Here is a 26,165-nt window from a genome sequence, read left to right as displayed (position 1 = left end):
AGCTGCCTAGTCATAAAACCCCACAGTATATAAATATATATGCACAAATGATATTGCAACAACAGAGAGAAGATATGGTTTATGTAATATGCACATGCCTCTATGTTCACACATGTAATGTGATCAGAAATGTAACTATTTCGAGCACAATGAGAATTCTTTGTTATGAACTGCGACATACTCTACTATTCATAATAAATATTTTATACATACTATACCCTGGTTGTTTTTTTGAGGAATGCATGGCACTGTACACAATCCACTCTGACCTGTGTTTCTTTTAGCTCCGCTGTCACTGATCGGGCATCTTTCTAAGAAAGTGTAACTCAGCAGGTGTATTCTCCTGCTGATCTTCTTACGTCAGATAAACCTCACAGTTTTGTGCTCATTTAAGAGGATTCCTTGCTGACCCCCGCTCACACTGATCCTACTTAGTGTCACCAATGTGATAATCCCGAGAACAGAAATCAACTAATGGAAACTCTAGAAGCTCACAAGCAACAACAGATTACACAGTACTTTTACTGACAAAACAGCTTGTATTAAATGATTGTTTATTCACTCTTGATCAAGTTTTAAAAAATACAGATTAGTTCATGGACTGTAAGATGGTTTACTGATTGAAAAACTTAACATACAAACTTTAAGAAAAGTCAGTTGTTGCAGCATAACAATGAACAACCGGAGGCAATTTGAGAGGTTTGTTAATAATGAATCTCTGCGATGGCACTTCTGACTTAAAATTCCAACACTAAGCTTCTCGGAAGCCATACCTTGCAGCCGTTTGCTTTGCTTATTGTTCAGTGTTTTCACTGTAAGAGGAGGATCAGATTGTTTTTGCCATGTCACACTTTCTCAGCTCAAAAGACACAAAAAGGCACAGACGATCTGTCTAAAGCAGCTTCCTGTTACTTCTTGCAGCACAGAGTTTGCCTTTGAAAGCTGATGACAAACTAGTCATCCCCTACTGGATTAAAGATTAAATTATTTACTGTGATCTGAAATGTGAAGAGAAGATGCAAATGCTTTAAAGATGGGTAAAATATCACCAAGGAGTACTGATATTTAACCTCTTATGTAAAACTAGCATTAGTTAAGATTAGATTTGAATCCTTCAACACAGACGTTTGATTTTGTTTTTCTTAAGTTAAAAACTTTTTCTGCTGTTGCATCAAATCATCTCAATTTCAAAGAAAAGCCTTAAAGACTAAGAAAATGTAGATGTCGAGTGAAACCCTGATAACAAGTAGTTTGGGGATTTTCATGTTTTTGGATATGTTGAAAGATTACATGCTTTCCAATAGGTTGAGTAACATCTTCTACCTCTCTTACAAATGCTCATTAAGCTCTTTATAAAGACACCATTGTCATCAAGCTTAAAAGTATTTCCTGAAAAGTTGACAACAAGTTGACGATGAGTTCTGAAAGGGTTTTATGAGTTGATGTAAGGGGGGTTGGAGAATTTTCTTAACATATAGGCTGACATATAACCGTCAGCACACCCAAAAACCACCCAGTGCATGGTCCAGTATCCACACTGACTACATACACACAGCTGAAACAGGAAAACTGTGAATGTCTCATTGTATCAGTTATCCATTATAACATGGATGGATGGATGCATCACCAAAAAGTGACTGTTGGTTTTCGCTAAATTTGGTTAGTAGCATCAGGCTGAGGGATTGAAAAGTTGACATTTTGGCGATATAAGGCTTTGACACAACAACAGCACTATGCATTATACATAAGTGAAAAGTACCCAGCTGGCAGTTCTCTCTGTCCTCTCTGCTCAAAACATTCCACTGGATAAACATCATCTACCATTGTTACAGTGTTGAATTAAAAGCTAGTGTGTCGTCCCTCTAAAGCTTTTCAGCAATGCATCTACTGATATTAATGTCATTCTACTTTACCCAAATTACGTCTGTAAGGAAAATAATGACATTATTAGGTTCCTGCTGGTCTATTCAGTCTGCTGTGCCTATTGTCTACCTCTGAATACACAACTGCTTTTGTGGCGAGCCAAAGGAGGACTATAAATATGAAATTAGCATTTCTCCAGCTTACCGCATCACTGAGCAATACCTTATCAGTCGTATAACCAAGACAGACTCAGGGTCCACATTTTGTTTTACAGTTTCTTAGAATCACAATGATTCAGTGTAGCTTAATGGGAAGAAACCATGCCTCAACAGTGACTTCTATTAGATAAATTTACAGTATTAAACACTAATTCTTTTACAGTTTCTATGCACTTCAATTGTCTACAAAGTACAGAAAACTCTCTCTTCAAAGGACAAACACTGCTCCTTTATGTTTTAGCTTACAGACAGATTTTTCCTGGTGCTGCAGGTTGGGAAAAGTGTCTGCTAAGCTGCACTTCAGCCAGGTTTGGACGGGTTACGTGGCCATAAGCCAGATTCGCTACAGAAACTGTGGCTGGTGTGGACGAGTCACTGGACCCAGCAGGTTGTTCTGGTTTTCCGGTAGCTGGGATTCTCACTCTGTTGCAAAGTCAAGGTGACTCATGATGGGTGTGAAGTCCACTCAAGTCCAATCTGCGCAAAGCAGTAGAGGAAAGCCAGCATAGGTGGGGCAATGGTAGACCAGCCTGAAATAGAAAGGATGTTTTGTCAGTAACAGAACTGAAAATAAAACATTAAAAAATCAGATGTATGTAGTGGACTGCAGATTCAGTCCTAAACGCATTTCTATCCTGAACCTAGGCACAGTTTCCTACATAAATACTGATTAAATCAGTTTATACTCAGATTTAAAAAAAATGGCTGCTACTGCTGCAGTATCAGTTTGTTAAACTCTCTGCTGTTTTACGGTTCTTCTGTTTTTCTATTTATAGCTGCATCTTAGAGGGACGAACAGGTAAGGACAGCTGTCTGCACCTCCTCCCCTACTGGCTTGCCTCCAGATTATCTGAGTAACCTGCACCTGCACCCACAATGCTTTTCAATAGTCTATTCTTTCCTATTCATGTCAAAATCTAATTCGCATACACACAGGCCGCTTCTTGCACAGCTGCCACTGCCAGTTTCCTGTCTGCGGGGGAGAAAGGTAACATGAGCAAAGCCTAGAAAAGACACATTTTACTGAGGTAAATAACACCTTTAAAATATGATGTATTTCTGACATGTAAATGAATCATTGAAAGCCTTTTAGCTCAGGATCCTTCATGGACCATGACGAAACCTTGCTGTCGTGCCAAGATGTCCTGGTGTTTTTGTCTTTACAGGTCTGTAAATTCCATTAACGCCCTCAGTGTGAAATATATTCTCCAACCAATCATCCAACTTTTGCTTTGCTTCAAATGAATAGAGTGACAGGTAGGACTTAAAGGAAGCCACAAGCAAAATCTGAGTACACATTCGCCACAAAAGGGAAATGCGTCAGATGATCTACTCGTAATTTTGGAACATAATCGAGTTGTTTTCAGGCGGCTCTGCTGTTCTAACCAAAACTACTAATTACTGAAGCCTGGAACAGAAATGTTGAGTGAAAGAAAATAAAGTATGAATGTATGAATAACCCATTTCCTTCAGTTGCATGTTTCTATGGTTCTAATTAAGCAGTACTGTAATTACACCAGTTTCTTTTGCCACTTGATTAACACTTCAGCGCTTCCGAGTTCAAATTGAGGTGGAAAGGCCTCTTGCAGAGAGGCAACTCAAAACTAAATATAAAGTTGATTAGTGATTAGAAGGACTGAGGTTTCTCTGTAAACAGACTGCTTCTTTCTCTATCTGGGTGCATACATAATCATTACATAGATAGAAAAAAATAATGTGCGAGTTTCAGCAGATAATGTAAAAGTGCAAGCTTGTATTTCTTAAGAAAGTGATGATACCAGCAGCCTGTAGTGGAGTTAATACAGTGTAAAGCTACTGCAGTTTTACTGATATTATACTTCAATAGAAGTCAAAGCACACTTTTAAAGCTAGTGGAGTAAAAAAAAGATAATAAAAGTAAAAAAATCAAGTTTTTTGGTAAGAAACATTGTTGGATGGACAGAGATTAGAGTGAAATCTTCATAGTTAACAAACATACTGATTTTCTCATCTAACTCTCAGCAAGACAGTAAATAAGCGTGTCTTCTAAAATTACGAACTATTCCTTTAAATGGAAATTACAAACACTGCAATAGTGCACCAAGTAAAGCTGGAATACTCTTCTGTGATTGACCATCCATCACAAGTTCTGCAGTTGTCCAGCTGTTTGAATTTTGTGAAGAGCAAACAGTATCAGTGAAGTACACACTGATATAAAAGTAAAGGACTGATGACAATCACATTTGTAAAACATAATCATTGAAATGAGATTAGGGCTGCATCTAACGATTATTTTCATTATTGATTAATCTGTTGATTTTTTTCTCAATTAATTGATTAGTTGTTTGGTCCATAAAATGTGAGAAAATAGTGAAAAATGTCACTGTTTGCCAAAGCCCAAGATAACGTCCTCAAATGTCTTGTTTTACCTCGGCCAACAATATTACAATACAATACAATATAATGATATTAACCAATGTTTAGTTTATTATCACAGAAGACTAAAGAATATAGAAAATATTCACATTTGAGAAGCTGGAATCAGAGAATTTGGAAATTTTGTTCTTAAAAACTGACCCAAAACAATTAATTAATGATTAAAATAGTTGGCGAATAATTTAACAGTTGCCAATCGATTAACTGACTAATTGTTGCAGCTCTAAATGAAATATGAAGGTTTTCATTACAGCTATATAATATTAATGTGATGATGCATAGTTCTGGATTAATAACATGCATTGTGTCTTCTGGGATGTTACATTTTTAAATCACTCAGCATTCAAGTGTAATCTTACACGAGGGAACATCAACACACATGCAGTAATGTGCAGTTCAACAAGACACTTCAGACGTCCTGAGTCAAAATATACGACAGTACACACTGTAATTAGGAATCTGTTTTTTGGACATTTCACCAGAGGTCAGAGTGCAATTAAGCTGCTGCCTTCACCAGTAAAACACCCAGACAGGCTGATTTAAAAGCATTGATCTCAAGTTAATGAAGCAAACCACAACTCTCAGTTTAACTTGGCGGTTTATTATGCAGACACATGGAGACATAAGGAACGGCATTAGGCATTTCTAGTGGATCTATTATATTTCAAGTACAAAAACACAAATACTCACTGAAACAAAATGATTAAGTGGTTTGTTCAATGGTCTATTTAATTTTTTTGACGTAAGCATCAGGCAGTGCCATGTCGTCTGTACTTTTAGTACTTTAATGGTCTGAGTGAGTCACCATAAAAGCAAACTGAGATACTCAGTTCACTTTCTAGTTTTTTCTGTGAATAATTCACAACAGAAATGGTATTTCCAAACACCTTGCTCTTATTTTTAGGTTTCTCTTAACTTATTTACACCAAGTCTAAGTGCTAGAAGAAGCATAATGTTACGCACCATTTGCTGTGAGCCTGCCAGGCTTCCACTTTCTTTTTTTTTTTTTTTTTTACACACAATAAAGCACAATAAGTCACAATAAAGCTTAACCGGTGACTGGAACATGACCTTTGTCAGTCTGCTTAGCCTTGATTTTAAGAGGTCCACAGATTCCATGACATTATCTGAAAAGAATAGGCCCTGTCTGAAGAACCAGTAAAGAAAAGGGTAAAATAAAGGTTATAGAGAACAGAAAGTGTGAGACATTCAACAAGTTTAAAGATTTCTATCTAATACAGAAGGGACTAAACAGACCATCTGAAACAATTCTAAAAAAAAATCTCCAAAAGGTTATAATTTAATATAATAATATATAATATAATGTTGGAATATCAAGTCTTAACAAAGTAGTCAAATTAGTTTTATTTGTATAGCCCAATGTCATAAATTTACCACAGTGGGCTTTACAATCTGTACAGCAATACTACATCCTCTATCCTTAGACCCTTGATTGAAATGAGGAAAAACTCCCTACACTGACTACACCACATCAACCAAAACCTGATTTTGACAGATCACTTGGTGGAAATGAAAAGAGTTGATTTGCAAAAAACAGAGAGATGCTAGAGGCTGTCACATGATCACTGGCAGAATCACTTCTCATCTACTTCAGCCATTGTTTTCCTCTGCAGAGGAAGGAAAGACAAGCAAAGGAAGAAACTCGTGACAGTGCTACCTTTGGTGTTCAGATTTTACACCTCGCTACTGCACACCATTGCAGCGTCAATGGAGTAACTTAAAGGAATAGTTCATCATTTGGGAAAAATACTCTGATCACAGCAAACTTGTCAAAGTGGTATCAATATGTTTTAACACAGAGAGTGTATTTGAGTTTCCAGATATATAATATTATTCTAATTGAAGCTGCACCAATCAATATTTTAATATTAACCCGTTGAGCAAATGACTACATGTAATGTGAACGAGGTCGCTCGAGAATTTTCAGCCAACTGAGAAAACGTATCACCTCTCAGGCCCACAGAGCATTTTAGCATCTTTCAGCTCGTTTTTGTTTTCTATCCTGCAACTTTTCACTCTCACCGCTCTGACGAACCTTGCTTCCAGCTGCAGCAGACGCCTGTTTTCAGACTCTACCCAACCTGCTCAGCACCAAACGGCAGACAGACACAGTTAGCAACTAGCTAGTTAACACAGTGGAAGCTTTAGCAGCTGAAGAGCCAGAAGTTTCCCTAAACTGTTGGTGGAGACCAAAGACAGAGCTACAAGGAGAGTAAATATTCTTACATCTGAATGACCAGAAACATGACTCTAAATGAATGCCAGGTTGCTGTGTCTGCTGGATGAGTAAATAGGCCACTGTTTAGTAACACATAACCCATGTGCCAACTTTATGGGGTAATATGTTGCATTTACAGCCAGTTTCACTGCCCCTATGTGGCAAAAAATTGTGTATTTTATTCAGCAATAATTTAACTGTTATTTTATTAAATAATCTAAATATATGATGACGTGTCAGTATTGAGCTGAGCTCTCTGCACCTAATCTGTGCCCAGCCCAGTGGTGAGTGAAGCTCAGACTGCTTATCATGTGTAGACAGGCTTCAGGAGGTACTGCCATTTTGCTTTAGGTACCAAATGAGCCAAATAAAGACACGGGGAGCAGTACAGGGACTGGCACAACCACAGAGCAGATGTCTCTCTATTTGGGAGACATGCAGATGCATAAAATGCCTCAGTATATCCACAGCCTAAACATCCACTGCAAATACTGCTAAATATAAACCTCTATTGAACAGCAGCATTTTAAATCACTTTATTTTATTTACTGGAGGAGAATGAATCCTACAGAAACAATGCAACTCATCTGTCAAATTAAAACACCAAATGACTGATACTCTACATTGGGATCGAATTTGGAAATGCCAGCTAAAACAATCCTGCAAATAAAGGCACTCACAAATCCTATTGTGCGAGTGTTGTGGAAGGCAATTTACCTTGAATGAAGACGCGCTTCCAGAAGATTCTGCCAACATGTATCCCCCCAAGGAATACCAGATTAGAGAGGATGAGCATGGCGGTGGAGAAGGCAGAGAGAAGGGCAATGCAACGCCTTTTCATTGCTGCAGAGAAATTCTGCTCCTGGGAAATAAGTAAATAAATAAGTTAATTGCAGGAGGACCGCAAGAGATTTTCATTGTAAATCTGAGAAAGAAAGAACAACAAAGCACCTGGCACTAATAAACAAGCAGGATTACACAGTAGGCCATCAGACCTTATTACTATTTTTGAGAAAATGAATCTCTCTCACGGCTAGAGGCCAAAGAAGCAAAAGTAGCCTGAAAGTGTCCATTGCTAATGTATTGGAAATAGATTTTTACTCACATTACTGTTGGGCGTTACATGCCAATTAGATCTGACAGGATCCAACCAGTTTGTCTCCTATCTGTACTTGCTGTACTGAAGCAGCTCCAGGCATTATCTCTTATTAAATCAGATTATATGACCCCATTTATTTCTAGCTACAGGAAAGATTAGACCATGTCCACACATTTTAATTGAACATCCAATCGATAGAATAACAGGGGAATTATATCTACATACTATTGTAATCTCTTTGAATGTAGGGTTTTTGTAAATGCTTGGATTTCAAACTTACAACAACGGAGTGAATAAAAGATGAGGCAAAGAGAGACTTCAGTCCATTTTCCACCAGAACTCCAACCCAATTCATCAGGGCCCAGTACTGTAAGTAGTCATGGCCACCGTGCCATAGGCAGACGAATCCAAACGCCAGGCCAGTGGACAACATTTTGTATAGAAGACCATGCCGTGAACCTCCCAACGGCACATAGATGTATCTGAAACATGAGTAATGATTACATTAAAAAAAACAGCTTTTGAACGCAATCACAATGAATAAAATGTTACAAAGGAGATCACAACCCGTCCAATAAATAATGTGCTTAAACAAATAGTAAAATAATGATAGCTGTAAATACAGTTTATAGAGACAATTTCAGTATTTTTCTTTACTACTGCAGCCAGTAAATAATGCAGATGTAACACAAAAGGGGGTTAAATATGGCACCACAATGCACCGAGCACCTGTCACAGAAATTATCATGTCCCCTTCATTGATTTTTAATCAACAACGCTCTGACGTCCAGTACGAAAATAGAGGCACTCCAGGGAATATTAATTCTGCCAAGTTGTTAATAGTGCCGTGACTGGGTTAATGATTCCGAAGTGTTTTTTTCTGTGATTCACAAATAAACCCTCAACACACATTTAACCCACTTCCTGCGTCAAATTGGTTTCCTACGTGGGCACTTTCACCACTTCAGCTGGCCCTGTTGTCTTGTTGTGGGAAGATGAGGTCTGATTTAAACATTTCGGTTCACAAATTGTGGATACACATGTACACACGGTAATTTATCAAACAGAAAATATCTACCACATAGCTCGTGCATGTAATTTTGCAAGAGGTTTAAATGAGATTACACTATATGCGGTACAAAAATAGCAATAGTATATCCATGTGAAAGCCCACTTGAGGTGAATAATATCCCACCAATCAGTAAAGAATGTGGTGCACGGCGTGAAGGAAACTGGTCTCAGATACTGTGAGAACCTCGTCTGTCCCAGAGGTACTGAGTGTCTCAACATGCAACATCACTCCAACACACTTGGAAACAAACATCACGATCTGTCTAGTGTTGCTGAGCTGGGAACTAATTATCTCAGCCATCCTGTGGCTAATCAATGTCCCTGAAAGATGAGCCAGCATTTTCTGAGCCTTAAATAGAGTGGCCAGCTTGGCCGTATTAGAGGATGAAAGTAGGTGCAAAAACAGATGGAGCGTTAATGTTAGAGCAAGAGCAAACTGAATACCTAAATATACTGAGAGTCTATCCCTCTATTTAAATTATTTAAATCTAGATGGATTCTAAACAGATGTTAATCAAAATATGATAATTTGGAGATATACATTAATACCTGAATAATCAATGTGTTATGTAACAAATGACCACTGCAGGCAGATGGTGCAAATAACATGCATATCAGTTTTATACGCTGACAGGAGGAATTAACTCTATAGCTATTAGCTATTGTTATTGGTCCCTGAGTGCACTTGCTGTCCCCCACTCAACCCAACCTATGTCCCCACTTATTTATTTACGACTAATATTCTATATGTGTGTATATATATATATATATATATATATATATATATATATATATATATATACATATAATATAATCCCAGGATTTGGAATCAAACACTCCTTCTCATATGTGCTGTAGCTGCAATAACTCAATCAAACAACCAGTAAGAGCTCTTCTGTTTGCCCAATAACTGTTTGTGAGTGAAACAGAGAACCTGAGACACAGCGGCATACAGGCAGGGGAAAGCATAATGGAATGGTGAAGGATGAGCCACTTAGCAGCCCAGGGAGACGGGGTGTCAGTGAGTCATGTAGAGCACATCATTTAACACCTACGCACTCATCTAGCGCTCTTCAGACAATTTCAACAGAATTTCAGAACTGCATTAAAATCTCTTTAAAAGCACTTTCACAAGAAGGAACGTCGGGGCATTGTGTCATGGGTATCGTTTCGCATCTGCAGCAGGATAATTGCAAGTGATGCCATTAAGCAGGAGAAAACAATTTCCAATGGACACAGATTAAAATGGAAACTTGCATTTGCAATTTAAATTCTGGGATCTTGAGTAAATTGATTAGAGACACTTTAACAGTCTGATATGCCATATTTCATTCTAAACTCATCTTTAACACCTGAAAAGCAGATTTAAATGTACACTACCAAACGTGTCAAACAACAGAAAAAAACCCAGTCAACACAAACATTAATTAGCAAACAATAACCGAGACAAGGGAACATTTTCACATAACATCACAGTGCGTTCTCTGACAACCGTGGAACTGCACTGTTGCCTTAACGTAGCAACCCTCGTCTACCAACTGGACCATAAACTCCCAATAGGCCGCATTCAGTCGAGTGTGCATCATTAAAAGCAGACGAACTAATGTGCGTTGTCCAAAGTACAAGCGAGCAAACACATAATGCTCCTTTTACATATGCACATATTAAACAAGGAGGCATTTCTCCAGGGTGCACGAGCTGTAACACAACAGTGGAACTGTTCACCAACAACATGCGACCTCATAATCATGAGAAAGCCTACATGCAAATGCAGCATCCTTGTCTATTATGATGAAACATGCGGGCAGGCAGCTGTAGAATGGCACCTGTTTTAAGGGATTTCAACTGATGAGTTCAATGCCCTGCCGGAAATGAGCTCTTTCAGTGTGCAATAAATAACATGAGATTAAACACATGCCACTCTAAATATAAGGAAATTAAATTATAGATAGCTACATATACAAACAAGTAGACAAGTAAATAGATATTCTGATAGAGAGCTTTTGATTTTGATTAAATTCAACATCTTTAGTAAGCATTAACATGTGAATTAGTCTGTCCACCGCTCATCAAGTGCCTCTTACCTGATGAGCCATCGATACAGGCCCTCGTCAAAATGCCTAAGAGTGAAGAGGACAAAAAAAAAGAATGATATTTGAGTCACAAATTTACATAATAATATAGCACAGAGTAAGAAACACCTGAGCACCAGGCGTCACATAAACTGAGGCATGTAAAGGAAACATGATGCATGTGTGTTGGTGTGCCTGCTCTTTGTCATTAAGAAGATTAGAAAAAGCGTTTCTGTTTTTTTTGTTGTTGTTGCTGTTTTTTTTTTTCCTCCCCAGCGCTGCCTATAAACTGCGGCTGTTTCGTCAATGATGTCAGTGGACAGCTTTATGCATTCCATCAATGTTGTCAACATCGGCCAGCTCAGCACATGCAGGATGGGACTGAAGTGCATCAGTGTCAGCACATTGGTCAATCTAGTCTGTAGCCAACACATCTTTACTGCAAAACAAAACACACAACTTTCCATCTCTCAGCTTTATGTGCTCTTAATTAAGGGAGTAGTTTCTCATTATTAATTAGATTTAAAAACAGATACTCTACTCTCACTAGGATATTAAACACTTGTCATTTTTTCACTCCTTGTGTACAAGATTTTTTACTCATAGCATTTATTCTCCAGATACTGTAACAGTTTTTTTATTTTTTATTTTAATTGTATATTGTGAGGTTTACATGTGCAGGAAATGCAGGAAATCAGCTAAAAGTCTTTTTCATTTTCCAGAAGTGGCATGCATCCTGGAGGATGATGTCGAAGGTAAACAGTACAAACATATGACACTGTGACACAGATTTTCTCTGCAGAATGCACCTGGATATTCATCCAAGCAGTGGAAACTTTGTTGAATTCAGTCCTTTTATAAGTCTTGCTGATTAAGGTGCTTTATCTCTGTGTAACAAGCACTGCAATGTCTGTGTTCATTAACTTATGCAATTGTGACCCCTTCAGTATAAATCTGGCATAGTCTTTCCTTTTGCTTTGTACAGTAACAGAGGCTTATCATGAGCTTAATAAAAGTAGCAATCATCATTGACCCTCCGCTCTCTGCTGAGGTGGGTGTGACAGAAATAATTAATGGGACTCAAATATGAGGTGTGCATGTGTCTATAAAACACTACTGACTTTAAAAATTCACCTGAAAAGTTATGTAAAATTCTCTTTTATGCCGATATACTGGAGTGTGTTATACATACAAACTGGCACACATCTCTAATTGGCACTCTTTTTGGTGATTTTAACATGTATGGTTATATTGTGGTTCATGATTAACTGTTCTCTTAGCAATACTGCTACAATCTGTTTTTACTTAAAGTCCCCTTCCACTCAAAAATGTCTTTTTTCACATCCATCTGCTTGAAAATGGAAAGTTTCTTTTTTTGTGCTCATTGAAAATCCGATTTTAAGGGGCGGGCCTAAGAGCATGATTTGTTACATCATCATCAAGTTTGGAAGCCAATCCTGGCCCAGTATTCATCTTACATAAGTGTTAGGTGGAAACGTGAAGCCTCCAGTGTACATACACTAAAAATGGACTTTACAGTGAAGTAGGAGACATCTTATGTCCAGCAGTTAAACCTCTGAGATGAAATATATTTACATATTTATAGATTCTGGAATATTTAATGAGGGAGAAGGAGTAGAGATGTCATTTATTATAACGTGGTAATTAGAACTTTTTTGTGGAAAAACCATATAATAATAGTAATAATAATATAATAATAATAATAATAATAATAATAATAATTGTTATTTATAGAGCACTTTCAAAAGTCCACGTTACCATGTGCTTTACAAAGGCAGCAAAATAAAACCTTCATCAGGTTCTAAAAAGAACAGATAAAAACTATCTGGTTTATAAAAAAAACAATTCAGTTCAGGAAAAGGCAAGAATGGAAATATATATATATTTTTAAAGGAAATAAAAGACAGTTAAAAGAAAATAAAACTCATGTAAAATCAGGAAAACATCTCCGATAAAAGTATGTTTTAAGAAGGGACTTAAAAGAGATCACTGACTCAGCCGACCTGATTTCCTCAGGCAGACCTTTCCAGCACCTCAGGGCCTTGACTGCAAACGCCCCTTTAGTTTTCTGCCAGGCCATATCAGACACACATTATTGTATGTTATGTATTTTGTATGTTTTAATACATGTCTGGAAGGGATCTTTAAGAAGAAAAACAGAAAAGATTTGGCCTGCAAATGTAGGCTCTGTCCCAGAGAACAAACCATTTCAGCTTGAGTCTGAAAGACGGATGTAATGTTCCCAGTGTGGAGGTGACCTATTGTTCTGATTGCCAGTAATGACAGATGATGAGACAATTCACTATGCCCAGTCTGAATCTGATTGCCAAAGCACAGTGAACACTTAGAGCACTTGACATTAAATGTACCTTTCCTTCAAGCACACTTTACTGCAGCCAATGAAGTGTTAAAGAATGCTGCATCACAAACAAAATACTGTAGGTTACTGTACTGTCAGGTCAGCTGTGTTGACTGGAGTTTATTCCTCCGTATGATCTTACCTCCACATCCCTGTGAAACTGTACATAATGCTGACACAACGAGGAAGGTTTGGGGGAACTAGCTTATCCAGAGTGGCCAGCATGGACGGCAAGCCAAAGAGAACAAGATACTTCACATAGAAGAACTGGACGAGGGCCAGGGCCAGACCACCTGTGACAGAGGAAGAGGAGGCGTTCAAACTAAAATTTCTTTGCTTCTGAGTTTTTTTATAGTTCTGTACTTTCCAAATACCATTCTCCTATATTTTTACTTTGCAATGTCATTCACGGCTGACATTAAAAGAGACAGAAAGTCTTAAAGATGCTAAGAAACCATAACAGTCAAAAAAAAATTGCATTACAGTGAAGGATCATGATTCAGTTTGTCTATAAACCTTTCCATGCATGCTTATGGCCACTAGGGGGCCACTAGGATATAACTATAAAATCCAAGAGGTGCCTCTAATCATATAAAATGATCTGGATGAAGCTGCACATGAAGAGTATCCGTAGCCATCTATGTAAATTACATATACCTCCCAAAATGTCCGAGCTGTGTCTTGCAAAGACACAGAGAGGCTGTACACAAAGAGATTACATAACCTGGCTAATTACAGCTCCAATTTGTGACTTACTGACTTCACAGCCTCCATTTCTGTCATTTAATGGAAATATTAAAATACAAAAATAATCACAGCACAGATCATAACAACTGGATTATGAATCGAGGCCACTAAGTAACTCAGTAATCAGCATATCTGATGAATATCAGAACTACTGAAATCCAGTGGGAGTAATGTGTTTTTAAATTCTGCATCTCATAAACATGTTAAATGTGTGTCTGAAGTGGCAGGGAAACATTGAAGCAGAACATACTTATTACTGTACATGGAAGCCTAGAAGTACATATAAATACTTACCCAAGGCCCAAGGAGGAAGAATTTCTAAGTAGGTCTCATTAGACTGGATGGAGTGCATGTACATGACATGGATCATGTATTCTGCAATGCACCACCACAGTATGATCCGTCCTGATCTGAGCACAAAGTAACTGAAAGCAGATTTGTCCCTGTCACTCTCCTCAGCAGGCCTCCGCATCTGCAAGTGTAGATAGTGAGCATGTTATTAAGGGCTGCTAGTTAAATCTTTACAACCAAAAAAAAAAAAAAACTACAACCATGATTTAACTAAAAAAATCTAACACATACTGTATGAACGTTCCCATGTCCTCCAAGGACGGGTATTAAAAAAGGAGGCATAAATATTACAGAAATGATTTACAAACAAACATCAGACCAAAAACAAAGGTGTCTATTTCTCTACAAATCTGAAAAATTCGAGTTACAGTCCGAGCAAGATTTCTCATTAATATCCTACCAGGAGCACCGAACAGTCTCAGCCTCCTCCAGACAAAATTTCACTTCAGGAGTTGCCTTCACTGGCTCTCTCTTACCTGCTCAATGTAGTCTTTGTATGTGATAATGGGTCCATTGTAGAAAAAGGGATGATAGAAAGTGTATGAAAGCAGCCAACAGAGCTGCACAATGCCACCACGGTCTACAGGGCACCAGCAATGCTCCAGGCTGAAGCTGATGAAGCGCAGACCACAGACAGCAATACTGAAGAGTAGCAGATAGTACTCCTCCTCGGTCTTGTACCAGCCTCTCTGTGTAATTCAGTGGGAAGGCCAATTATTTTCCTGGTGAACCTTTATATTAATAGATATGTTATTTATAATCACTTATTTAAAATATGACAATCATAACAGCAGAATCACGGCATATATAAACAACTTATGTTAATACTCTTCCCACAACTCTCATAAACATTGGCTCAAGAAAGCTTTTAATGAGGTTCACTTAACAAACACTACTGCTCTCCAAGTCCAGTTTGAACACTGGACTCAATTGTATGACTGCATGTGTGTGGGGAAGAGCACAAGAGAGAAAGAGGCATACATAGTCCTGGCTCTTGTATTTCACTTACAGTAGTTTCAAATTTCTAAGCATTAAAGCTGGATATACTGTACGGTTGCTCAGCTGTAACCAAGCTTGAGACTTCAAGCACTGTGCACTGTGTGGTACTACAGACAAGACTGCTTTTTAAAATTTCTCTTTCTTGTGGTTATTATTTTATCTTTTCAACAATAAATGTTTAACTTTAGAAATATGAAGGCTGTCATTTATAGCTATTCTCGAATAAACTTCATAAGGTACAGAAAAATGCATGCTTGATACGTAGTGTATGCTTTCAGTAAATTCATTCAACTTTTATCCTGCAGTACGGACACAAAACACTGGAGCTGAGTAGCTGGATGTCCCCTTAGGATCTTGCGCCCTCTTGTGTTCTTTTAAAAGGTCACGAAAACCTATTTTCTCAGTCATTTTCCTAATAATGAGCAATGGAGTCCAAGATAAATGCACCATTTTCTGCCAAAGTTCAAACTGTTTTGGTTATTTCACTTGATTTATATCTGTAAAATTTGATTAAAACACACCCACTCAGTAGCGGATTAGCTTTTTTAAGTGTTTTTAAGTTTCACACCTGTAATAAATAATACTTATGGGTTGGTTTTTTTATCGTTACTTTTTCAGCCATGAATATTTAATATTATACAGAGAAATACTTAAGATTTTTCAGGTTTGAGGGGATTTAAAAAATGTTTTGTGATGATCAAATGGAAAGTGAAACAGTTTTGATGTAACATTACTTGAAAACTGAATTGACTTACACTACCATAGCACTGAAGAAATAGTTAATTCATACAATCTTAGAATAAACACAGACTCATAGCAAGTGGAGATGCTGGTCCTCATCATTCACCAAAAATCTCCATAGAGTTTTGTGACTCTGTAGCTTTTTAACCATCAAATTAAAAGCATAATATAAACAAAATCTTCAAATGTGTATTTTACCTTACTTCCAAACATACTGCCTGTTTTATCCCTTTAATGGAAGATAAAGACACCCCTCCAGGTGACACAACCCACCCGGATCTCTTGAAGTGGTTGGATGTGCAGGGTGCAGAGTAGCAGCAGGTTACAGACCCAGGACAGAGCGGGCTTTCGCAGTTGGGCCACTGAGAAGGACAAGCCCAGATGTAGCAGCAGCACACCCACACCTTTAATCCCCAACACACTGCTGGCCGCTAAGACGCCATATATCGTGAGGGCTGGTATCCTAAACTGTTGGAACAATATCAGAAATGTGTTGGATTAAAACACCTCTCACTTAATAGAAATTTTACACTTAACAGTACAGTAGCTACTGTTTTCTACCTCGGGGTAAAAGATGCTGCTTAATCTGGATATGGCACCATGTCCAATCAGAGTCCACAGCAATGACTTCTTAGCCCATTCTGTCCAGAAACTCCACTCAAAGTCTGAGAGATCCTGACAAAAAACCCCAAAAAACTTTATCATCACCTGAAGTCTGTTGAAAAGAGGCTTGAATGTTCACTCAAAATGTTTTTATGTGTATCAACCAAATGGATTAAGTATTTTAAAAACTTACATTGATAAAAAGCTTTTTTAGTTTCTGTGACACAAATTTTAACTTGGATTACTTGTGTTTTCATCGAGGTGCGTCATAAAGTAGTTTTATAGTGGGGTTTTAATCAGCAATTTCAACATTGAACTTACCCTTTTAAACCCCTGAAGAAGGCCTTTTTCCAACAGAAATCCTCTCTCTATCCCTGCTTCATGCTCTGAGGAACAAAACCATAAATGTCAGCCTGATTTTTCTGTTGCATTTCTTATCAACTCATTGAACCAGTGATATTTATCCATCGACCTTACCTTTGGAGAATCTGTGAAGTTCATAAAAAGAGTACAGATGAGAGCCAAAGGACAGCACCCAATACACAAGGATCTCTGTCCATGGCAGGGGTGCCAACTGGGCCTTTAATTTAGATGTCATCAGGCAAATTACTGTGCTATAGTGCACCTAAAACACAATGAGAGAGATAGTAATCGGTACTAACTTTGAGATGCTTAAAATTGGATTAAAAAACATACAATGTCTCAAATGGGAGTGTAATATTTATAGCTCTACTTTTAAATATCAATAGGCTGGTTTTACTATATATTTTTATTTTTGAAGATAAAGCTAAATGAAACTGTCAGATAATATCGACTTATCAACATAAGAACACTAAGGACCGAAGAATGGTATCAGAGTAGCATTATCATTAGACTTACAAAGAAGTCTGTTATATGCTCATACCGCAAAATCATAGATTACACTAAATATATTGGCAGTATAATCTTTTTATTGTAAGAACCATAAACTCTGGGAACACCCCTTAACATCAAACACTAGCGTTAATGCAGCATTATATGGTATTTTCATAGGATTTATTAACGGGTAAAGTAATATTCTGGAGATGTTTCCCAAACATTGCCGAACTCAGAACTCACTTTAGACTTTATAAACTGTTAAATGGTACGGCTGCTGTTGACAGAAGTAGCAAATGGTAAAAGGAAACTGGCCAAATTTGGCTGACGTTGATAGCGTGTCTATCGTAAAGCCTAAAGTAAACATTCGTGTTTGCACTTCAAACGGCAAACAGCAATCACTGCCGTTGCTAGGCAACACTGCGCCCAGAGGTTGCTAACGTAGACCGACCACCGGTTCAAATAAAGTAGCTCCGACTCCGGCGGTCGAGCCAGCTTAGTTACTGGGCATCGTCTCTGCATTATTTAGATTATGGAGAGACAATTAAAACAAGTCGGCAAGTGTGTGTACAAGTTTTTCGCGCTTACTGGGCCATTTTATTTCCATATTATTAGGTTACCTGAAAACTTCGTAGGCTAACGTTATCCTATTCGAATGGCGGTTAGCTAACGTTAGCTTAGCTAGCCTTACCTAATAGTACTGGGCTGTTGTCCATTGCGTTGGTGTAAATTGTAGTCGGCACTATCCAACAGACCGAAAGGGAAGCAAAGTTAGTGCATGATACACAGCATGGTATACACCGGGTCCAACCTCAAAGGTACAGTAATCTTCTTCTCTTCCATTGTGTCATTCATGACTGGCAAACAACTATTTACAGCATGACCGCCCCCATCTGTTTGGGAGGGACTCGTCATTTTCTACCAGGGAAACTTCATTTTTAGCCAGGTGGAAAGTACACCTGAAGTACCTCCATTTTATTCTGCTTTATACCTCTACTTCATTATATTACTAGATTTATTCGACAGCTATAGTTACTTTGAATGTCAAGATTCTACAAACAAAACATATGACCAGCTTTTAAAATGTAAAATGTGATGCATTGAATGACGGAATTACCAACATTAAATAAACTTAGAATTAAAATTTTAACAAGTGGAAATCAAAAAATAAGCTCCCCCTCAACCAGCTGCTTAAAGTGTCATGCATCAGCAGTAACAACAACATATAACACTATTGACATTCAGTCTGAGTTCTTTGTTTTTGATACTTTAAGCACACTTTATTATTATTATTATTATTATTATTATTAATAATAATAATAATAATAATAATAATACTTTTGTACCTTTACTTATAAAAAATGAATGCAGGACATACTTGACATGGAGTATTTTTATATTGTGGTAGTGTTATTGTTTACTGTTAAAGTAAAAGATCTTACTTACTTCTTCCACCACTGGTTTTAGCTTACATCTTCCATATGAACCGACTAATTACTGGAAACCAATAATAATAGTAAGATAAAATAAATTATAATAACCATGAAAATCGTTACCCTGATATGAAAAATGAAAATCTGATAAAAAAAAATAATCTTTTGATTGACTCCTAAAATGGAATTTTCTTTTCATTTTGAGCTGATAGATGTGCACTATCTTGCTAGATTATTATGAGCAAGACACTGCATATAAATCACATTCTTTGATTTTAACTTTGAAGCTATTTTGCTTACTCAGTCTACAGTTTCTTTCAGACACAAAATTTGCTGCTCTGCAGATCTCTTTTCATGGGCTGAAAAGATTGATGAAGCATGCATTATACATACAAATATATCTGAATGCTGGAAATTATAAAATAGATATAGATTTCCACACACGCAAAAAGGATTTCCCTTGATATTTTAATCACTCTTCAAGATTATTGTTACCATTTGAAAAAGTTTATTGTGGAGAAACTGTGGATGATGAAGTGGGTGAATGGATCAGCAACTGAATCTATGCATGCATCCAAAATAGTTTTCTTTATAGGGTTTCCATAGCTCAAAAAAAAGTCAGAGAATCTTAACAACAAAAAGAGCACTGGGAAATAACAAACGTGGTAACAAGTTGACATCCAGACAGCATGCACAACAGTAACATCAGCATAAATTTATCCTTCATAAATGTTTCATTCTTTCCTCATTGACAAAATCAGCAACATTTTAACTGCGAACAACAGTTTTTCTGACAAATTAAAAGAGTGCTCTGGCTCAACTTATGAACTTAACAAATACACATTTGATGTTTCATCTCCCTAGAACATCAATATTTCATTTCTTTGCCTTACAGTCAAACACAGAGCAAGAACATGACCACATTTCATGTATGCCATCAGTTATTCACACTGAGTGATTCAAATTCATCAATATGACAGTTAAGTGTAAGCTCATCTATCGTGTGTGTGAATGCTAACATGTATGCATGCATTCATGCTTACATGTGTGTATGTGTCTGTGCACAGTGAGTGTAATGGCAGTATTTTTTACAGCTCGTCGGTCTCTCCATCAAAGGGCACAGTATCCATCTCCAAATGAATGCTGCTGGGCTCACTGCTACCCACCCAGCCAATAGGAGTGCGGTTGAAGGAAGGTCGGCAGCTGACGTCCTGATTGTACACCACTACTGGTTCGGGCTCCTCTTTGGTTGTCTCAGCTGGCAGCTGGAATTTCAATAACTGGTTGGCCTTTTCAATGCCGCCAAAGGGCATGGCACTCCTAGCAAAACAAGGTGAGAGGATTATTAAAGCCCTTGCTTGTCACAAAGCACTTACAAAGTCAGGCCTTGAGGGAAGTACCTGTTGAAGGATTTGTACTTGGGCAAATCCTTGTGCTCATGTGGACCAGGCATTCCAGTTTTCAGAGTGGCTATCAGAGACTCATCGCCCTTCATGGCTTTCTCCCATGGTGAGATGTATGTCTTTACATAAATGTGCTTCTTAACCAAGTCATCTGTTCCACCTCCTGCGAAGAAAGAATTTGTAGTACACATTTGCCGTTGTAAAATTGTATTCGACAGCATGTGGACTGACTAGAGTAATATTTGTGGATCATTTATGTAAATAGATTTGTTTAGGAAGGAGATGTTCAAAAAACTGGGAGCCGGTTAGCTTAGCATAGCACAAATATTGGAAACAGGAAACAACTAGCCTGACTCTGTCCAAAGTACTAAAAAAATACCTACCACCACCTCTAAACCTCACTAATTAATACGTTATATCTCATGGTTGATCCATACAAAAACCCAAGTTTAAAAACAACAAGTTCTGGTTTTACAGTTTGCCTGACTATTTCTTGTCCAGGCGCAGTGACTTCTTGGAATCTCCGCTGGTTTCCTGGCAACCTCACTGTGATAAAAAAATGATTTTTACCCAGTTTTTTGTACAAATTAAACAAACAAGATATAATTTGTTGATAGTGAGCTTTAGAGGTGCTGGTAGGTGGAATTTGTTACCAGAGCCAGGCTAGCTGTTTCTTCTGTTTTCACTCTTTATGCTAAGCTTAGTGGCTGGTTGTAGGTTCATATTTACTATACAGACACAAGAGTTGTATTGATCTTCTCATGGAACAAATAAATTAATTTCCCAAAATGTCAAACTAATATAGCAAACAATTCCTTTAAGAGGACAATAATAAGTACTGTATGATAATTATTTACTGAAGTGCATAGTCTTATTCAATTCCATCTTCAATGTATGTACATTATTTATATTCATATTTTTGTCCTAAAAATTATACCAACCTTTTAGTGGAGCCCAATCACTAGCTCCTTCTCCATGGTCATGCCCATGGTCATGCCCATGGCCATGCCCATGACCATGCCCATGGCCATGCCCATGGCCATGGCCATGCCCATGACCATGCCCATGGCCATGCTCATGGCCATGCCCATGGCCATGCCCATGGCCACCTTCTCCTCCTGCCCCACCAGCTCCTGCACCTTTGCTTCCAGGCTTTGGAGGAGGAACAGGGGGTCCTCCTCCGATATTTAACCCTGAATAATGCAGCTTCCCAGCCTCTTTGCTGAGTAAATGCCCACCAATATTTATCATGTGACCTCCCATCTGACCTCCAACAAACTCCTGCAGGTTGTCCTGAAAGAAAAATCATCAACGTAACCAACCATCGCATTCATTTGTAATTTGCTGATTAACCATGTTTGATTGGAGTTTGTTTTCTCTATGAACTAGGCTCTCACCATTGACTCACTGCTGAAGATGTCAGGGTTGTTCTCATAGATGAACCTTTCCACTCTCTGCTGCCTCATCTTGAACATCTTGGAGCCTCGGTTCTTCATTAGAGAAAGCTCCTCCAGCATGATGTCTTTGGGAGTCCTGATCTTTGTTCCCAGGTCAAACTCAGATGCCTCTGGTTCTGACTCATACTCTAGGTAAGTATGAGAAATACAGACATTTAGTAAAGTCTTAATGCGGAAACAAAATGTTATTAAGAAGTCTAGAAAATCTTTTACATTTGATAAATGTTCATTTTTATAAAGTAAATTGACTAGGGAGATGAACATTCACTGATATGTTTGTCCTCATTAACAAAGATGCTTTGCTTATCCTAAAGTTCGGATTGGGATTCCCTGTAGTAACATGGTTATGAGAACTAAAACTGAATGAATCCACAAAAACTTAAATCAGTCAGTATTTAAGCACATTCTGTACAGAAATCCAGAAAAATGATTACTGAGGTCTTGTTTGATGGTAGGTTGTTACTGACATAACTGCAATTACAACCTTTAGGATAATAGATGTTTAATCATATGCATATTTCAAGACACCCACAATATTTCCTTATCTTCTTTATCTGGTTCATGCATTTACTGTATATGCATGTGTTTCTCCTGAAATGATGCAACTAAAGTTCACTTACCACCTGTCATGACATTTAGTGGCTGTTGATGATAAAAAAAAGAAAGGTATCCAGTAAGATAAGTACCCCAACTACCTATCACTTATCATCCATCTATTTATGTATACTGTGTTTATATGAAAGAGCTGCAATTGCTCAAGAAGGTATAGTGACCATATAGAAATTTGGTCTCATGTTCATGTAATTTCATGTCAGCCTTACCATCCTGACTGACATGTGATAGGTCAGTTATGATCTTCGAGGGCTTTTTCCGCTTGTTTACGGGGGCAGGTGTTCCCAGAGGCATGACTGGAGGGTCAGGAAAGAATATCCTATTAGCAGTAACAATATTAGGGTATATTACTGGTAATTTACTGGTGTATTTGATCATTTGAACATATATTTTCTGAGCATATTCAGCAGTGATAGAAGTAATAAAAGTGGACCTCTTTCTCTCAAAAGACAAAAATGTCAAAGCTTATCCAGAAAATATTTTGTTGTTCAGCTTTTTGAATATAAATAGCATTGTTTTATTTTAGAATGTTTGATACAAAGTAAAATTAAAGCAAAAAGAGAAATCAAAAACAAAAAAGGAAAAAAAACTGAAGCAAAGAATGTTTTCAGTGCAGCAACTTAAGGAAGTTTTCCTTCATGCCAGTCTTACTGTATATTATACGATAACATTACATTTCACATTGCTCCTGTTCAAAGGAATTAATTGTCAGTAGCATAATTCTGAATCTGCGTAGCTGCAGACTAATGTTCAAATGCACTGTAGGGAGTGTTTTTGCTTCAGTTTTCAGAGACATTTCACACAAGTGAAAGAAACGTAAACCGCTTTACAATTATCTCAACCATTTGCACAAACTTCTAAAGATTACTCTTCACCGTCAACACCTACGACTATCAACAACCCCTGAAAGTGAATTCATGGGACCATAGTGTATCAGGCAAACAGACAGCGATGACCCTGCTCATTTTTCAAGTTCAAGGGGGATGTCGGTGCTCTCAGATTCCCCGCATTCCACAGTCAAACAGATGTCTGCTCCGAAGGAAATATATAGCTCAATGTGCGTTTCAGTTTTGTTTAGGGACACAAGATCTGTATACACACTGAGTCAACGTAAACAGAAGCACGCCATGGTTCAGGCGGAAATTGGTGATCAATTCATTCAGGTGCAATTCTATTGCAGTAAAAGTGAAGGCCTCAGGATCATAAAATAGCATTTGACATTATTCATATCATCTGATCATGTTTCCCTATCTGCAGCCTGCATGGGAACATGAGGGCGGGGAAAGTGGGAGTAATACTTTCCTCTGTCTCATCTGTCGAGGCAGCTTCAACCAAAATATCACTCTCTATTGCAGCATATTAACATTAATAACCAAATCTATTACGACCTGTGGTGCTTCCCTATAGGTATCTTGTCCCTACATTATCTTCTCTGGTGATGTTGTACTGTTTTTCATCTTCCTACATGTATATCAGCACCTTCAGCTCTCAACAGTTTCTTTCAGGCCCCTCAAGTGAAGCAAAACATCACATCACATCTACTGGCTGTAACTCAACCCATTGCAGCTATTTTTAAAAGCCATTTCCAGCCAAGACATTTTAGCAACGAGTAATGGCGTCATTCGACTATCAAATGGGCTTAAGACAACCCTTAAGGACACAATACACACCTCCAAAAAACAATTCTGAGAGTATGTTTGAACGTCAAAGAAATATCAGTTGGGGGTGGGGGGCAGTTGGACACTATTTTAATTCCCTTAAAATAATCACAAGCTTAGGGACCCCTTGTACTCAGATTTACCACCCCCATGTCAGGGTTTGGTGACAGCATATAAAATATCTGCAACGCCCACAAAGAGGGATGGTCAGCACATTCACCCGTTCCTTTGGTCATTTTAAGACGTAGCCACAAAATCTAAAAGCAGCAAAGTGATTCCCAGAGCAATTTTACTGCAAGAGTTGGTCAAATTAAAGCATTCTCATCAAAAGCAAAGTAATAATCTGGTTTATTGAGTTGTTGAGGTCTTTGTCCATTATTTCTTCCCACTGCACAATTTCTAGTCCCAGAAATGATGAGTAGGAGCATGTTGCACATCTTTACTCCCTCTCCCCAATTTGCAATTACCAGAATTTAAATCAAAGCTGTTGGTTGATTAGTAGAACAAAGCACACCGATGGGATGCAGATCCACTTACTGTGTTTTGTTGTAATCCTTGGAGGAGAAACAGACCTATAAATACCAAACAGAGAAGAAGAAACCCCTGGCTCAATGCTGGTGATCTCGATCACAAGTTTACAAATCCCTCAGTGCCTCTGACCCTACGTATAGCTGGACCCAAGTCCTGGGAAGTGCAAAACCCACCTTACACTCAGATGGCAGATCTTCCCAAGGGTTGGGGGTGTGGGTTCCAGCAGTGTTGGTGTCAAGATGGGGGGAGGAGGTGGAGGAGGAGGTTGAGGAGCATGAATAGGGAGTGGGGGGGGCAACTAAGGCGGGGGAGAAGTCTCTGTTGGCCAGCTGAAAATGCTGATGGGGATATTAAAGGAACAAAATCATATTCACAGATGGTTCAGAAGTCTATATTTAGTCGCAAAGAACGTGGGGAACAGAACTCAGTTATAAGATAACCTCAAAGGACTTTGGGGTGTGTTTAGGGTACACAGTGAGAGGGAGGGAAAGTAGAGTAGAGTATGTGCGCATAGTGCATAGTGCAGGTCTGCAGGGTAAACATATGTGTGTATATTGAGGCATGGCAGTTTGTCAGTTAGCTCCTTTACTCCCTACATTACTCTAACCTGACACCAGATTGTCACATTTTCAGTTTCTTTGACGCGTCATGTGACAAGACGTGATGGACATGCGGATACAGATACTGCAGCAATGTTGGCTTGGTAAAAACTGCAACTGTAAACAGATGTACAGTAAGAGTACTAGAGAGCATCCAAAGGCCAACAACCAGTAAAGACAATGCATGTTTTGTCCATTCTGTATCATTTGTAATATTGTTCATGTTGAGAGCATTCAAAGAACTACAACATGAATGCATGAGAACAGTCTTTGTAATTAGATCCAGGGTCATAGCCAGGATTTTAGAAATACTGAAGTCATGAGTCCAGATCCCCTCAGTGCAACCTCCCCTCAAATAAACATTTACATTTTTAGTATCCACCAAAAACATCAGAGTAATTTTTTTTCTTCACATTTTATGTGTCTTCCTAAACAATGGTCTAATTGCTGTTTCAAAGCCTTCTCCACAATGTCAGGATATAAAATACTAAATCCCTTCCTTTTTATGTATTTATTTTGGTCTAAAAACATTTGAATTTCAGAATGTGTAATTGAACTTAAAGTCCTCCTGAAGTCATTAAATTACCAAACAATACCAAAGACATGTCCTTAGTGCTCTCATTGTTGCTACATTTTATACAAGTAAGCAAAATTTGGTATATTTGAAGTTAAAAAAGAGAGAAAAATAATGACCAGAAAAGTATGTATACCCCTTCTTTTATTAGGGCTTAATATTGTTGTCGTCTATCTTATACTGTTCATATCTCATGTTGTAGCAACAGGTTTTATCATTCACAATTGTAATAATTCTGCTTTTTT

At 38.0% G+C, this 26,165-nt stretch overlaps 2 protein-coding genes across 5 annotated transcripts; both read right to left on the bottom strand.

The window, feature by feature from the left end:
* Positions 1-537: 537 nt before the first annotated feature.
* hhat (hedgehog acyltransferase) lies at positions 538-18,553 on the bottom strand. Its single transcript, XM_067610595.1, has 12 exons — positions 18,345-18,553; positions 17,276-17,423; positions 17,120-17,184; positions 16,757-16,870; positions 16,469-16,663; positions 14,932-15,144; positions 14,399-14,576; positions 13,500-13,650; positions 10,990-11,025; positions 8,115-8,316; positions 7,453-7,597; positions 538-2,611 (listed from the first exon to the last, which is right to left on the bottom strand). Exons 2-12 carry the CDS (start codon positions 17,394-17,396, stop codon positions 2,526-2,528), a joined length of 1,506 nt encoding a protein of 501 aa, XP_067466696.1. The 5' UTR covers positions 17,397-17,423; positions 18,345-18,553; the 3' UTR covers positions 538-2,525.
* A 982-nt stretch (positions 18,554-19,535) lies between these two features.
* On the bottom strand, positions 19,536-25,040 carry myoz1a (myozenin 1a). Of its 4 annotated transcripts, none has more exons than XM_067610589.1 (7): positions 24,921-25,040; positions 24,754-24,788; positions 22,768-22,854; positions 21,887-22,074; positions 21,431-21,782; positions 20,487-20,652; positions 19,536-20,406 (listed from the first exon to the last, which is right to left on the bottom strand). In XM_067610589.1, the coding sequence occupies exons 3-7, from the start codon at positions 22,850-22,852 to the stop codon at positions 20,175-20,177; spliced, it is 1,023 nt and encodes a 340-aa protein (XP_067466690.1). In that variant the 5' UTR covers positions 22,853-22,854; positions 24,754-24,788; positions 24,921-25,040; the 3' UTR covers positions 19,536-20,174. The 4 variants fall into 4 exon arrangements, with proteins under 4 accessions (XP_067466690.1, XP_067466691.1, XP_067466692.1 ...); XM_067610590.1 differs by having other exon boundaries at positions 22,768-22,877; positions 24,921-25,019; XM_067610591.1 differs by lacking the exon at positions 24,921-25,040 and having other exon boundaries at positions 21,431-21,480; positions 21,535-21,782; positions 24,754-24,914.
* Positions 25,041-26,165: the final 1,125 nt, after the last annotated feature.

The sequence above is a fragment of the Thunnus thynnus genome, chromosome 14 (genome assembly GCF_963924715.1).
Source record: "Thunnus thynnus chromosome 14, fThuThy2.1, whole genome shotgun sequence".
Taxonomy (NCBI): Eukaryota; Metazoa; Chordata; class Actinopteri; order Scombriformes; family Scombridae; genus Thunnus; species Thunnus thynnus.
Note: the sequence above shows the minus strand (reverse complement) of the source record. Positions and strands in the feature narration are given on the sequence as shown.